Consider the following 16,800-nt stretch of genomic DNA (forward strand, 5'->3'; position numbering starts at 1 on the left):
AGTAAACATCAAATATGAATATCATTAATATTTATATTTGATCGATAGTCAACCGCTTCTTTTTAAAAACCGATACCGATTCTTGGAAATACATTAGTAGGTACCTACAAGAGATTTAACCATGTTTTGAACTGGTTATTTTCCTTGATACCAGCTTGTGCTAGTAGTGACTAGTGTAACCCTTACTTCCATACTTTACATATAAATGTGAAAGTGTCTGTCTGTCTGTCCGTCCGTCCGTCCGTCCGTCCGTCTGTCTGTCACACATTACATTCGACATTCCACGTAAACAATAGGGGTAATAGGTAAACCAAACACTCATAGAGCCCATTCATTTTTAAAGGAGCCGGTTCAACCTTATATATTTTGTTGCAAACCAACCAGTGTTGATACTTTTGAATTCACCCGCCACGACTTAATCCTATTGCTATTGCTAATGATGGTCTCAAGTGGAAACACGCCAGTTTATTTTGAATGCACTATACAAGAGATTGAAGTGCTTGAAGACCAAAGTCTTCGAACAGTGCGTGTTGCCAGTGATGAAATATGGATCCGAGACATGGTCGCTAACTATGGGCCTCCAAAGCTCAGAGTCACTCAGCGGGCGATGGAGAGAGCTATGTGCGGAGTTTCTCTACGTGATCAAATCAGAAATGAGGAGATCCGAAGGAGAACTAGAGTAACCGACATAGCTCAACGGGTTGCGAAGCTGAAGTGGCAATGGGCAGGGCACATAGTTCGTACAACCGATAGTCGTTGGGGTCCCAAGGTGCTGGAATGGCGACCTCGCACCGGAAGACGCAGCGTTGGAAGACCCCCCACACTAGGTGGACGGACGACATCAGACGAGCCGCAGGGAACCGCTGGATCCAGGCGGCGCAAGACCGTGGGGTGTGGAAGTCCTCATGTCCAGCTGTGGACGTCTATTGGTTGATGATGATGATACAAGAGATTTAACTATGTTCTGAACTGTGGTTATTTTCCTTGATACCGGCTTGTGCTAGTACAGTATTATCTAAATATATAAAAGGAAAAGGTGACTGACTGACTGACTGACTGATCTATCAACGCACAACTCAAACTACTGGACGGATCAGGCTGAAATTTGGCATTCAGGAAGCTATTATGACGTAGGCAGCCGCTAAAAAAGGATTTTTGAAAATTCAAACCCTAAGGGGGTGAAATAGGGGTTTGAAATTTGTGTAGTCCACGATGACGAAGTCGCGAGCATAAAGCTAGTCGTTGATAAATAGGGCACTCTGTTTGAGGTTGTTAGGCCAGTAACCCGCGTCACAAGTGGTCTGTCTATGCGGCGCGGGCCGGCTCGTCCCGTTATCACGACACGATAGGGGCACGATTATACCTAGTTAGAACATTGCACAAGTTATGTTTCCTTATCTCCATTCGGAATGCAGTTACCAAAGCGTCTCGTTTGTCGGCGGTTGTGAAAAAAAACTATATTCATCTCTGCGTTGAATTTATTGTGGTATGTTTTTAATCAAACATCTTACAGTTTAGCCTGCGACTTCGTCCGTGTCTTAAAAATCCTGTGGGAACTCTTTGATTTCACAAGATAAAAAGTGGTCTTCTTGATTTATTCAAAATTGGTTAAACGAATGGGCTGTGAAAGGGTAACATACAGACTCCTCTTTGCATATATATTTTTTTAAATAGAGATAGCGAGCAAACGAGCAGGTGGGTCACCTGATGTTAAGTGATTACCGCCGCCCATGAACAAAATGGTTTAGCATATGATTTCCGCAAGTAAACTCTATAAGTTCTCTAAATCAAATTTAATTAATTAGAGGATTATTTAAATGATAAGAAAGCTTGGGAATGAGTTGCTCAACAGCTTTGTGATAGTTCTAACAAGTTTAAGTGATTTTGTAAAGTAGTGATAATAATCAAAAGAATACCCGGCTGAGTTTGTTGTGGGCTCTTCTCAGGCCTGGGCGCGATTGGAACCCTCGTAGCGTTTAGTCATCCCCACTATATTACCATCTTACAAATCTAACAATTCTGACAATCAGTATGAGTAACATGTTACCTATTATGAATAAATGATTTGACTTTGACTCTACCACCGGTTCGGAATGAAGATTGTACTGAGAAAAGCCGGCAAGAAACTCGGCAGTTGCTCTTTCCAAATCATAAAATGTTACAATATCAACACTCTAATAAGACTAAATTAAATACTCATGTGCCTAGGTATGTACCTATCAACTAAGTAAATACTAAATGACATATTTCGGAACAGAACTTGAAAAAATTGTTTTAATTTGTAATAAGCTAAGCTGATTCCGAACTCCGTGGCATTAAAAGTTTCTGGCCTGACAAGTGCAATAGGTTCGAGTGTGCGCAAGGCATGTCGTGCGTGGTGGTCAACGGCCTCATTGGTAGTTTTGCGAGTGCAGTTAGCCGAACGAATTCGCATTAATATTCCGCTCTAGTGCCATTGCGAAATTTTGCTCGGATATCCTTTTCTTTTACGTGGCGATTGCGGATGTTCCAATTTTTATTGTCACCACAATGAACCTTTCCACGTTCTTGTTTAAATTAGATGCGTACCTACCGTATTAAAGAGATGAATGAATGAATATACCAAAACTGCCATACCCCTTCCAGGTAACCAGGTTAGCCTGTTTCCATCTTAGGCTGTATCGTCACTTACCACCAGGTGAGATTGCAGTCAAAGGCTAACTTATATCTGAGTAAAAATACTTTTATTGTACACCACAAAATTAAGCAAAACAAAAATATAGGCAGGTACAATTTGAATTTAGAGATCCTATGAAACTGCACAAAACTGCTTACAGCACGCGGCCGAAAGTAATGTACATCGACCTTTAGGAGATAGACTGTCTCTGTCGTTGAGACCGACAAAACGTCATATTGGTATGAGTGACAGAGACAACGCTCTACAAAGCCGAAAAGTCATTCTAAAGGCCTATGTACATTACTTTCGGCCGCGTACCTACTGTACTAAAGTTGGCAAATATTGTGGATAGGATTTTCAACTACACACACAAGTTTGAAATGAAGCTGTGATAGCCTAGTGGTTAGGACGTCCGCCTCCTAATCGGAGGTTGGGGGTTCGATCCCGGGCACGCATCTCTAACTTTCCGGAGTTATGTACGTTTTAAGTAATTAAATATCACTTGCAGTGAAGGAAAACATCGTAAGGAAACCTGTATGCCTGAGAGTTCTCCATAATGTTCTCAAAGGTGTGAGAAGTCTGCCAATTTTCATTTGGTCAGCGTGGTAGACTATTGCCAAGACCATTCTTACTCTGAGAGAAGACCCGCGTTCTGTAGTGAGCCGGCGATGGGTTGATCATGTTAATTACACAAGTTCACAGAGCGGAAGTTCCAGTAAGGAGCGTGTTTCTTGAAAAACTTACGCTCCCAGTGCAAGCAGTTCCAGGCGATTGTTTGATATTGTAATACTTTTCTATAAGTTGCATGTAAATAGAGATGCACTTTAAAGTCACTCCGGTAAAACAAACACGTTCCGTATCGAATCGAGAGGGAATCTTCGGAGGAGGGCGGTGTGTAGACAGCTTTCGTGTGTAATGCGTGCCGCAGAAAAAGTGGCTAGGCGGCCAATAAAATCCCCGTGGAGAGAAGTCGAGGGGCGGGTGTACGGATGCCAGTGTCTGGTGTGTGCGGCGACTGTAATTGCACGCTGCAGTCTCTCTGCGCCGGGCTGGGTGCGCGCACGCAGCCTTCACATCCCCATTGTACTTTTCCGCAGGAGTATGCCATAAAATTCACCCCTACACATGCTTACCGCGAAGTTCGTGTAGAATCCCGTACAATTCCGGTAATTCTAAGTAGTAATACCGCGCGATTTATCTCCGTAGACTGTGATTAAAGCTGGTAGATCAGTCTCCCCGAAAAAATGACGTGAGTGTTGATGGATGTACAGGGAACTAAATTATTTTAGTGTATAAATCAAATTAACCAGTTTATTTTCTATTGTCGCAGTGCACCTGACGTCGCGACTGTAACTGCGGTCGGGCAGGCGGGTCCCGACCCGGCACTCCAGGACGGCGTTATGAAAGGCGTCGAGGCGACACCAGAGGAACAAGAACGATTAGCGACAGGAAACAACAATGGCTCGCTCGATTGCAAATTACCGCCGCACATACAGAAAGTTAAGCCGAGATCAGCATTTTATTCCACAAGAGTGTTCATGCTGGTGTTCCTATCGGGATGGGTTCTACAAGGCATGTTCCTCACGTACTTCGTGAGTGTGACGACTACTGTAGAGAAGTTGTTCAAAGTCGGCTCGAAGACGACTGGGACGTTGTTAGCGGCGACGGAAATTGGACAAATCTGCACGGCGCTGTTTCTGACATATCTGGCAGGTCGGGGGCATAGACCGAGATGGATAGCGTGCATGATGCTTGTGCTCGCGGTGGGTGTTATCGGCTGCGTGGTTCCGCACATATTGTACGGAACGCAGCTGATGGATGTGCATTTAGATGCTCATAGAGCCGGTGCCGCTCCCGTGTGCTCTACGGATGGGAACTCCTCAGTGGTGACCTGTGACGCAGCTCACGCTCAGAACACGGCCACGCGCTCGTCCATCACAGCCGTGGTGATACCGTGGCTGTTCATCTGCCTGCTGGTGGTCGGCGTGGGGCAGACCGGTATCGCCACTTTAGGCATACCGTACGTGGACGACAACGTGGGGAGCCGGCAATCGCCATTGTACATGGGTGAGTTTTGAAGCTTTGTTATCTTGAACCTTACCTTGGGATGTCATTGAACGTTAGAAAAAGAACGTTTAGAAAAAGATTCGATTTTGTAGAGCATTTTGTAGAGCATTATTGTATCTGTCGTTGAGACCGACAAAACGTCACATGGGTATGAGTGACAGAGACAACGCTCTACAAAGCCGAAATCTCTAGAAACAAATATCTGTGTCTGTGGTTTTCGGGTTTCCCAGATGTCTGAAAAATGTGTAGTTTTAAAGCTACATGCGCTCAAAGATTTACACACAAATCTTTGATTTGTATGCTCTCTTCTCTTAACGGTACAACTGCGGATCCAGATCCGAAAGTCGCCTGATCAGTATTACTTCGTTATACTTTTGATATACCCCCCTCTAGGGCAGGCTTGACGCTATTCGCTAACAAGGTAAAAAAAAGTTGTAACGTTTTTACATTAAAAACTGGACGACCGACCGCCGAGTTTCTCAGGAAAAAAGAGTGAGAGAATCATTCCGAACCTAAGGACAATACGCGGCCGATTTGCCAATTTGCGGGCCTTATAACAGCGGACGGGGATTTTACGAATTTTGGAAAAACATCTATGTAGTAATTGCTAAGAAATAATTTATTTTTGACATAGGTAACATAGTCATCATCCCAATTGACAAGAAGATAACAAATAGGGGATAAAAGTGTATGAAAGTTTGTTATTTTTCAAGTTACATCCATGAAAAGAGAAATACGTATCTCAGGACTTTTGGAAATACCATCCCCCCATTGATTTTCAAAAACGCATCTCGAGCAAAACCATGGTGGGTCAGCTAGTTTTGTCAAAGTATCAAGTAACAGTCTTTTGCCTCTAAATAGGTGGGTAGACTAGAGAATTATTATTCATCAAAGCGAAAGCCTTTTAAACTGAAAGTGGTATATTCTCCTCTAATTCGCTGCCGATTTGGCTTCCCACCTATTGTGCCAGTTGTATGGAGCTGCTACATAATAGAGGCCTTTGCCCTCGCAGGAATAAGCTCGTTACTTTTACTTCGGTGCTTAGTATGAGATTTTACATCTCACCAACGCAACGTTGACAGAATTCGAACGTCAACACACAATAACGTCAGAGAAAAGCTCCTTGATTTAAAGTATAAATTCAGAATGTATACCTACATTTTGAGAACGCACTCGCCATATTTGCTCTACGTTTCAACTGTCATGTCAAATAATTTGAAATAGGTAAAAAGATAAAAATATTTATTTCATATTAAAATTATTTAGAAATTTCATTAGTGTAAGTAAAAATACTATCATGAAAACCATAAATGTCATGTCAAAAGTACGGTCTTCCCTTAAATTACAGACTAAAGGCGTATTTTGACATGACAGTTGACACATAGACCAAAAATGGCGAGTTTCGTTGTCAAAATGTATGAACTATACCTTTTTTTTAATTTTAATTTTGCGAGTTTTCCGCTTGAAAGTCTGGCTGTAGAGGTGTGGATGAACTTGAGTTTTAAAATAAGGCATGTATACTTTTAGCCACTCATTTTATTTTGATGCTGCGCTGGAGTGTTTCGTTGCTCGAATTCGATCAACGTTGGTGAGAGTTAAATCCCATACTAATAAGCACTGTACTGCGATAGTATCGATTTATGCGTGTAGCGTCTCGAGCGCTATAACCGACACCGAGCTCATAATTAGGTATTTAATTTATTCACTGCCTATAGTTTTGCCTTAGGGTATGTAAAAATATTGTGTCTCTATCAAGTTTTTCTCAGTAAAATCCAGTGGTAGTCTTGGAAAAAACCTCTACTAATATTATTAATGCGAAAGTGTTTTTGTTTGTTGGTTTGCGCTGCAATCACGCTGCAATAGAGCAACAGTACGATGTTATTTTTTTTTGCTTGGATAGATTTAAGTTAAAAGCCTGGAGAGTGGCTACATGGAGATTGGTGGCATAGGCTATTTACTAGGCTACACACGCATGAAGTCACGCACATCTTCAGGTTATCTGGTTACCTATATGAAGGAATTTTAGATAAATTTTTAGGGTTCCGTACCTCAAAAGGAAAAACGGAACCCTTATAGGATCACTTTGTTGTCTGTCTGTCTGTCTGTATGTCTATCTGTCTGTCTGTCGGTCTGTCAAGAAACCTACAGGGTACTTCCCGTTGACCTAGAATCATGAAATTTGGTAGGTAGGTAGGTTATAGCAGACATTCGGGGAAAAATCTAAAAACCACGAATTTTTGGTTACATCACACAAAAAAAATTAAATTGTGGTCATGAACTAATAATTAGTATCATATGAAAGGGCTTCACCTTTGGATTCTAAAACAGATTTTTATTTATTTTTATGCATCATAGCTTTTGATTTGTCGTGCAAAATGTCGAAAAAATGCGACTGTACTACGGAACCCTCGGTGAGCGAGCCTGACTCGCACTTGGCCGGTTTTTATAATCTATGACGAGTTACTATTTCCTATCCTTACATTATGACTGTTTCGGATACGAAGGTGTCAAATATTTAAATCATCATCGGCTTCTTCATCAAACTTTGAACTGACGGTCAAGGTTAACATAAAACCCTATTTCAGACCGCCTATGCTTCTTCAAGACACATTTAGACCTTCTTCATCAATGGCGATTTTCGCGAATTCAAAAAGATGTGCATATAATCTGACTGATTTGGTAAATCTCAAAAGATCAACCAAGCAAGGTATCGCCAAGGTCTGCACCCGTGTACGTAGTCGAAATTCCACGGATACGTACGAAGCGATTTGCCTCCTCATTTCTAATTCGAACTGCTAAGATTTGGAACACCCTTCCAACATCAGTTTTCTCGTCTAATTATAATATGGGTACCTTCAAGTCAAGAGTGAATAGGCATCGTCTAGGCAAGCGCGCTCCATCTTAGGCTGCATCATCACTTGCCACCAGATCTGATTGCAGCCAAGCGCTAGTCAAGCTAAAAAAAATTAGGTAATGTTTACTGAGCTACTGAGCTATAAAAATTAAGATAAATTACCATTAAATTTTATTTTTAACGCAACTTGCTTTAAAATTGGTTCTGTTCCATATGCATGTGTAAACCACTGGTCTCTTACATTGGAGAACAATTTTCTATAACGATGGTAATTTTTTCAAACCAGCTAAACTCGTTTTACGGGAGAGACAATGTCCATGTTGGCTGCAACGACCAAATAAGGTATTCAAATATATCTTTCTTGACCAAGTAGCAATAGCGTTTCTATTAAGTTTTCCACCATCACGTTTTCGGTATCTAGATTTCAACGACTTACCTATAAATAATATCTGTCCCGGCTTTACTCACATGTTTAGTCGAAGTGTGAATGAATTCATTTAGAATGGAAATCACTCAGGGTAGTTTAAACGCTAAAATACATTTACCTATAATATTATGAATATGATTATATCGCCTACCTAGCTTATACTACTACGTCCACGTGGACTACATTTGTTGTTGTATCCCAAAATTGGGGTGAAAAATAGGCGAAGGGAAATTTGGGTTGAATTTTCAAAAATCCTTTCCTAGCGGATGCCTATTGCCTACGTCATAATTGCTTAAAAAATAGCTATTTGCATGCCAAATTTCAGCCCAATCCGTCCTGTAATTTGAGCTGTGCGTTATTAGATCAGTCAGTCAGCCAGTCAACTTTTTCTTTTAAGTATATATTATATTAATTTTCGTTCGTATCGATTTTCGAATACCTATAGATACACTTAGAAATAGAATTGCAGTATATAAGTAACTAGTGACCCGCCCTGGCTTCGCACGGGTAGCTTATTACAATTTTCGTAGGGATCTCTATTTTTTTTTAAATTAAAAGCATTGTCCCCTTTAGCTGATGCCCGCGACTTCGTCCGCGTGGATTTACGTTTTTCAAAATCCCGCGGGAACTCTTTGATTTTTCGGGATAAAAAGTAGCCTGTGTGTTAATCTAGGGTATAATCTATCTCCAATCCGAATTTCAGCCAAATCCGTCCAGTAGTTTTTGCGTGAAGGAGTAACAAACATACACACACACATACAAACTTGCGCCTTTATAATATTAGTGTGATGTTGCTCAGGAATAATATAACTTTCTACTGGTGAAAGAATTTTCAAAATCGGTTTAGTGGTTCCAGAGATTACTTCCTACAAACAAACTTTACCTCTTTATAATCTTATATAAAAATGAATCGCGAAATGTGTTGCTGATCGCAAATCTCGAGAACAACTGACCCGATTTTGTTAATTCTTTTTTTTATCATATTCCTTGAAGTACGGGGATGGTTCTTACAGAGAGAAAAATTAAAAAAAATTAAATCGACTGTTAGGCGGTACGAAGTTTGCCGGGGCAGCTAGTATTAGTATAGATTTAGGTTTAATATATTTTTCTTAAGCTGATTTAAGTGCTAGCTGGTAGGTATGTAGGTATACAATTTTTAGAAATAAATTAGTTTTGTAAATTTACATGTGGTTCATCGAAATAACAATTGGGATAGTTAAATTGAGAGTTCATACAAAATACAAAATAATTATATATGTACCTACGAGTATTTAAAAATGAAAAGTCAGTTACGATTTGTGAACCAATAAAATATGTGAAGATGTCAAAAAACAAATCAAAAATATTTTTTATCATGTTGGAAATATTCTTCTAAAGTTAGAAATTTTTCCCTTGCAGCCATTTCTTCAACTTCGCTGTAATAGCGCGTCCTTGGCTTGCGTGTGTCTACGTAAGAGGCTTTGTTTCACGAAGTATTTTGATTATGGACTTTGGTCTAACTTACCTAAGTACATAATTCAAAACTCTACGTGAATCGTGACATTATAATTACTTACTAGCTTATGCTCGCAACTTCGTTTGCGTGGACTACACAAATTTCAAACCCCTATTTCACCCCTTTAGGGGTTGAATTTTCAAAAATCCTTTCTTAGCGGATGCCTCCGTCATCATAGCATGCCAAATTTCAGCCCGATCCATCCAGCAGTTTGAGCTGTGCGTTGATAGATCAGTCAGTCAGTCAGTCAGTCAGTCACCTTTTCCTTTTATATATTAAAATTAACCCATCACACTTTTTTTTAACGCTTGCTAAACTGTAAAAACGAAGGTCACCCAACATGTGTTTGCCTTTGCGGTTAAAACATAATAACTGCCAGTGGGTTATTATTACAAACAGTCGCATAGACATATGTTTCATCCGTTATATTATAGTGTATAGTTAATAATTCAAATCCTGTAGATGTTATGTACCTATTTACACAATGTTATCAAACATGCCCTCCTTAATGTTCTAACTATGATATTACTAGTTATACAAATAATTAAAATCAATTATTTGCGTCAACATTTACTGACCTAAATTGGATTTACAGTGTGGACTTTTTTCGATTGATACGAGAAAAAGGTAAATTAATTACTTCAATTAAATATTCTGAACAATAAGCTTAGCAGCTTTTAGTGTTAAACTAAATTAAACTGAAAGGTCCAAAAGCAGCGATGTTTTTTCTGCAAAGAACATTGTGGAAAATTATTTTAGACTTTGCATTGAGTAATAGTTTATTGGCTGTTTATTTTATTATTTTCTTCTTCTTCTTGAAGTGCCGTCTCCTATCGGAGGTTGGCAACCATTAGGGCTATTTGCACCGTGGACACTGTTGCGCAGGAAAGAGATCGGGTACTCTTTCCGTACTATTGGCGTAAATTCTTTAGCCACGATGTTCTTCTACGGCCGGGTGGTCTTCTGCGGACTATTTTCCCTTGAAGGAGGTCGTATTTGCTATTTCTCATAATGTGGCCGAGGTCTCCACTCCAACTTTATTATTTTAGGTTTGATTATTTTAGACTTCTCAATTTAGGTAAGAAATTATGTACAACCGAATTAAGAGAAGTAACTAGGGCACTCCCCAGCGCTTTCCACACAAACGTAGTTTGGTTCAAATAAAAACTTCAAACAGAATGAAACTTTGTAGACACGTTCTTGAAACAAATATTTGTGTTTGTGGTTTTCCAGATTTCTGTAAAAACGTGTAGTTTTAAAGTTACTCGGGCTTTTACATACAAATTTTTAATAACTTGGGAGGGCGAGCGGTGCATATCATAATATTACATTAATAAAAAAAATAAAAAACATATAATATCGCATGCTGCACGTTGCACCACACAGATTTGTCTGTTCTGAATGTTGAATTTTGAATGAATTAACTTTTGTGTATCACGAACTTTCGCAAGTATTTATGAAATATATTAAAAACTGTGATAGCCTAGTGGTTAGGACGTCCGCCTTCTAATCGGAGGTCGGGGGTTCAATCGCGGACACGTCACCCTGTTACATTCCGGAGTTATGTGCGTTTTAGGTAATTAAATATCACTTGCTATAACGGTGAAGGAAAACATCGCGAGGAAACCTGCATGCCTGAGAGTTCTCCATAATGTTTTCGAAGGTGTCTGAAGTCTACCAATCCGTACCAGCGTGGTAGACTATGGCCAAAACCTTTCTCCCTGAGAGGAGACCCGTGCTCTGTTGTGAGCCGGCTATGGGATGATCATGATGATGATATTAAAAACAACAGCTATTTAAGTCTTCTCGGACCGTTGAGTGCAGTAGTAAACATTGTTTACTTGAATTATTTATCGTTCTATTTGACCTTAGTGACCCGTACTTTTCTTATCGATAGTTTGCACTGCTTGAGAACAATCACATTACGTATAATATTATTTATGTACAAAACATACGAGTATGTATAGTACGAGACAGGTCGAGATGGCAATCGGGGTATGAGGCGGGAGACGCGCCGCACACCCCACGTCACCCGCGCTATCCCGCATAGCGCGGGGACTATGCGGGCGTCCCCACCTCGAGTGCCAGCTCGACATGTCGCGTACTATATTTAATCATCATCATGTTCAACCCATCGCCGCCGGCTCACTACAAAGCACTACAAACTTTAAAACGAAGATAATTATTATACATACCTATTGTGATTTGTTACAAGGGTGACTTGTTCTGATTGAACAAACCCTTTAATAAAGAGAAAAAAAAAAAAAAAAAAAAGCACGGGTCTCCTCTCAGCGTGAGAATATAGTCCATAGTCTATCTCGCTGGCCATGTGCGGATTGGTAGACTTCACACACCTTTGAGAACATTATGGAGAAATCTCAGGCATGCAGTTTTCCTCACGATGTTTTCCTTCACCGTTAAATCAAGTGATATTTAATTAATTAAAACTTTTTAAAAATTAGAGGTGTGTGCCCGGGATCGAACCCCCGCCCTCCGATTAGAAGGCGGACGTCCTAACCACTAGGCTATCACAGCTTACGTACTATATTTACTGTGACATAATTGAGTACGATTTCTATATACCTACTCGAATATGACTTAATTGTATGTTAGCGAGCGTTCAGAACTCCAAAGGTTAACGGTCTATTATTTAACTTTATAACGGTAAGTTGTTTAACTTTATTATAAAGATGGTCTAATATTAGTGTCCCACATCCGGCGTTATTATTCTAAGCCCACGTCTGGTATTAAACTTATTTAAGAGCTGCTCAAGTGTTATACTAAAGGTTATTTCACACTACGGGATATAAATTATATTATAGTCCGATCAAAATAGACATTGAAAGTTACAATAATTCACATAGGGCTAAAAATTCGTACGAATGTTGGGAACTTCAATATTAATCGATGGGGACTTTTCACACGCTGAAATTGTAATGGTTGTTTTCCCGAAGCGAAATGCTTTTGTAAGTGGTATTACAATCGATTTATAAATAAATAAAAATATTAGAGACAAAAATGGCACAATCGAGAAATCTCAAACTCGAAAAAATCGAATGAGACCTCGAACCAATAGCAATACCGCGTGCGTGCAGGCTAGTTTATGCCGTATCATACGCGTGAGAGCTTATTTTGCTCTAAACTTTTTCACTTTATTGGCAGCGCGGTTCGAGTGGATGTACCTACTCACTATATATTCACGTTACGTCTAGTTAGTTCGACTTTCGAGTTGATGATTTTTATTTATTTCAGCGTGTATATTACTGTCCCCAACATTCGTACCAATTTTTAGCCCTATGCCAATTATTGTAACTTTGAATGTCTATTTTGAATGGATTATAACATAATTTATATCCCGTAGTGTGTAATGAGCTTTATGTTGCAATATCTTATTCGTTAATCAGGCATTGCGCAATGCCCTTGTTTATTGTTTATATTTCGGCCGATTTATGAAGAGAGATGCGCGTGCGTTTGTTAGTTTACGAAATATGTCAGATGGGCTGCAAGCCGCGTGCACTATTTTAGTATTTAGGCCTGTTCTGTTATACAAATGATCTTTAACATTCCGATCGTTCCATAGAATTTTACGCAACGTAGGTATGTTAATCTATCCTCTATATACATATATAAAAGGAAAAGGTGACTGACTGACTGACTGACCTATCAACGCACAGCTTAAACTGCTGGACGGAACGGGCTGAAATTTGGCATGCAGATAGCTATTATAACGTAGGCATCAACTAAGAAAGGATTTTCGAAAATTCAACCCTTGAGGGGATAATATAGGGGTTTGAAATTTGTGTAGTTCACGCGGACGAAGACGCGAGCATAAGCTAGTATAGGTATACTATATGCTATAATAATATTATAAACAGGTAAAGTTTGTAAGTTTGTTTGTAGGAAGTAATCTCTGGAACTCCTGAACCGATTTTGAAAATTCTTTCACCAGTTGAAAGCTACATTATTCCTGAGTGACATGGGCTTATATTTTATTTCCAAAAAAATAGAGATTCCTGCGAAAATTGTACTAAGGTAGCCGTGCGAAGCTGGGGCGGATCGCTAGTGTAGGCATATTTTATGACCGCTGCTTCGCCTGATTTTGACAAAATTTTCGCAAGTAGCGAAAATTACGGGTGGGCGGGTGTTCAGGGCGTTCCCTCCCCGATTGCCATCTCGACCTGTCGCGTACCATATGTAGTATGCACTATGTATAGGTTCTAGGCATCTTTAGTATTTCGGTCGCAGATCATTGCATCGTTGATTGTAATTCTGCGTACGCTGCAGTGCGCATGCGTGACGATGTTGCTTCATAAAATGTGTGTGCATGGAGTGCATCTTAAGAATTATTGTCATAAAAAATTAAAGGGTCTCAGGCTAAAATCTATAGAGCGTGCTTTGACTTTGCTCAGACTTAAGTCACTGTTAAAACGAGACAGATTTATGCCAGCTATATAACGCTGTCTCGTTTTAACCGTGTCTTAAGTCTGAGCAAAGTCAGAGTGCGCTCTACAGATCTCACCCTTAGTGGATTACATGTGACTAGATGATGCCTGTGACATCGTCTGCGTAGAATTACCTAGGTTAAAAAGTCTCTTGATTGAACTTGATTTTTCCGGGATAAAAAGCAGCCTATGTTTCTATGCGAAAAATCCGAAGCGAAAATCTGATCACGTGGATCCATAGATCCTTTGCGGCGTGATTAAAGGACAAACAAACACACTTTCGCATTTATAATGTTAGTAGTACCTTTGGCATGCAAATTTTAAAGGTGTTTTCCTTCACCATTAAAGCAAGTGATATTTAATTGCTTAAAACACACATAACTCCGAAAAGTTAGAGGTTAGAGCCCGGGATTATCCTAAAGTGCTATAGTCTATAAATTATAATAGCTTGCCTAAATTTTTCAGAGGAAATCAATTATAGAGAAAACATATTGCTAATATAACTTAATAAAAAATTGGAAAACATAAAGAAAGCTCATTTAGTTTTAGAATCATACCGTAAAAATTAAATCATATATTAATATTATTCAAGAGAACGTTAATATCCCTTTGCATTGATCTGCATATATCTTTGTATAGTGTGAAGAATTCGCGGTAAAAGAGAAAACTTGCCAGCGGGATATAAGATATCTGTGGTGAAAAGCAAGACAGTTTGAAAAACATTGTCAGTTAAAAACACTTTCGTCAGTTGTCCTACAGTTGCTGATTTGACACATACAATAGTGGCTAGAGAACCTGAAAATTTGGGCCAAGATTATTATTGAAATAAAAAAAATTGTGCTTTTGAATCGTGAATCCACCACTGGTTCGGAATGATCTTCCCACCGAAAAGAACCAGCTAGAAATTCGGCGGTTGCTTTTTCAAACATTCAATTTACAATATTATGCCGTGTTTAACCGAATTAACTGTTTGCACAAAACAGTTACCTTATAGCTCACAAAATCGCAAGTGCCGTTATAGCGAGCGTCATAATATCAGTGATATTAGTGCGATTGCCATTCACTCGTTCTACATGAATCGAATGCAATGTGCACTTATGCAACTTTTTGCCTTATCGTGTTTCTCTTGTAATCATTTGTTGCGGTATTTGGTGTAGGTCAGTTTCCTCACTTCAGCTAGATTAGATTACAAATATTTCGCACGATTAGTTGGAATTATTTTATTTTCAATACTACGCTTGATTTTTTGGCACCGTCGTGCCTTTTAGTGGATTTGCTCTTATGCAGTTTGATGGCCGTATCTTTATGTCTCTTCTTCAATAATTTCGTAGGTATTCTAATAACTGGATTAATATTTGTAATTAAGTCATTTTGAGAAACATTTCATCATTCTTTATATCAATTTTTTTGCTACAATAAAACACAACAAGCCTAATCTTATCTTATTTCAATTAGCATAATATTATATTATAATCAAAGTCCTTCATATCAGCGTATGATTTTTAAATTGCAATTGATGAATTGTTTTTATTGTTAGAGCCTCAATAGCTCAACGGTTAAGGAGTAGACGGAATTCCGAAAGATGGTGGTTCAAATCCCACCCGTTGCACCATTGTCGTATCTACTGCAAGGCATTCCGAACCAGTGGTAGATGCATCCGACTATTCGAAAGTACTTTTAAAAGTTTATTCGAATAAAAAAGATTTTTATTTTTTTATTTTTACTCCTAGCACAAGCTTTACGCTTAGTTGGAGGGGAAAGGGGAATATTAGTTATGATTAATGCTTATTCTACTTGAGGCCTTTTGGCTTTAAGACTCAAGTATAAGAGGCGCCGCGCCGGGATAACCAAACATTTAGGGCGTTTGTGCACTCATCCGTATTTGATTCGTATCCGTGATTCTTCGAAGTGGCCATCATACAAATACGTTCATTCGATTCGTATTATTTTGAGTGCACAAACGCCCTAAGGTAGGTTCTGGTGATGTGTGGCACAAATTTAAAAAAATAAACGTTTTTTCTTTCTTTCTTTCATTCATTAACATGCCTAATATTCTTTGAAAAAAAAGTTGCCGGTAGCGCTTCACAAAAATTCAACTTTACGTTCGTATTTTTCATGCCAAATGCACCCATCCAGTGGTATTTTTACACTACAGTCATGAAGTTTAAATATTTGCTCAGGTGGGTTCATTGAAACTGTCTAGTATCCATTTGCGTGTTATGGAAAGGAATTAGTCATCCTTCCTAAAACTATTTCTCGTCTATAGTGCATTGAACTGTCGGTTCCTTGCGTCCATAAACATTTTATAGCTTTGACACCTGACCTTCTGAAGATATTGTGTTTTCTTGTTAATCTTTTTATATGTGTACATTATTACACTATTTGCATTTATTTTAATGTAACATAACATTATGTTAATGTAACAACAGATGACCACATCAGATTGAATTGATCAGATCGTAATGAATTTTTTGTTTTTGAAATGATTCACATTCAGTAATGAAAACAAACTAAAGGCTCTGTTTCTGTTAGCTCTACATTTCGTAAATATTCCTCTACCTACTACTACTATTAGATACTAGTAAAATAATTAGAATCCTTTTGTATAAAGCAGTTGTTTGCGTATTCAAATTAACTAAAAAGAATAACGCCCATTATCTAATGAATCTTACTCATAAACTGGTGAATCTTTTTAAGCGAAATTACAGCATTTATTTTTGATACAAGCTTGAATTAAATTTTATCCATATTATATAGGAAATTGTATTTACTGCAAGTGAAGTAAATGAACTGATACATTTCCATTACCGGTCTCTTGTTCTGTTGTTAAACAAGTTATACTACCAGAATTAGTTTAAT

The 16,800-nt window shown here is 38.8% G+C and overlaps 1 protein-coding gene across 5 annotated transcripts in view; it reads left to right on the forward strand.

The window, feature by feature from the left end:
• LOC117990402 (solute carrier organic anion transporter family member 74D-like) overlaps positions 1-16,800 on the forward strand; it is an 83,196-nt gene that overhangs the window by 45,282 nt on the left and 21,114 nt on the right. For 3 of the 5 annotated variants that reach the window (XM_069507084.1, XM_069507072.1, XM_069507090.1), the window contains exon 2: positions 3,987-4,723. In XM_069507084.1, coding sequence (XP_069363185.1) covers positions 4,057-4,723 — 667 coding nt within the window. In that variant the 5' untranslated portion in view covers positions 3,987-4,056. Of the gene's footprint in view, positions 1-1,320; positions 1,487-3,863; positions 3,906-3,986; positions 4,724-16,800 lie in introns of those variants that run through there. The other 2 variants (XM_069507079.1, XM_069507064.1) reach the window with 2 other exon arrangements.

This window comes from Maniola hyperantus, chromosome 2 (assembly GCF_902806685.2).
Source record: "Maniola hyperantus chromosome 2, iAphHyp1.2, whole genome shotgun sequence".
Taxonomy (NCBI): Eukaryota; Metazoa; Arthropoda; class Insecta; order Lepidoptera; family Nymphalidae; genus Maniola; species Maniola hyperantus.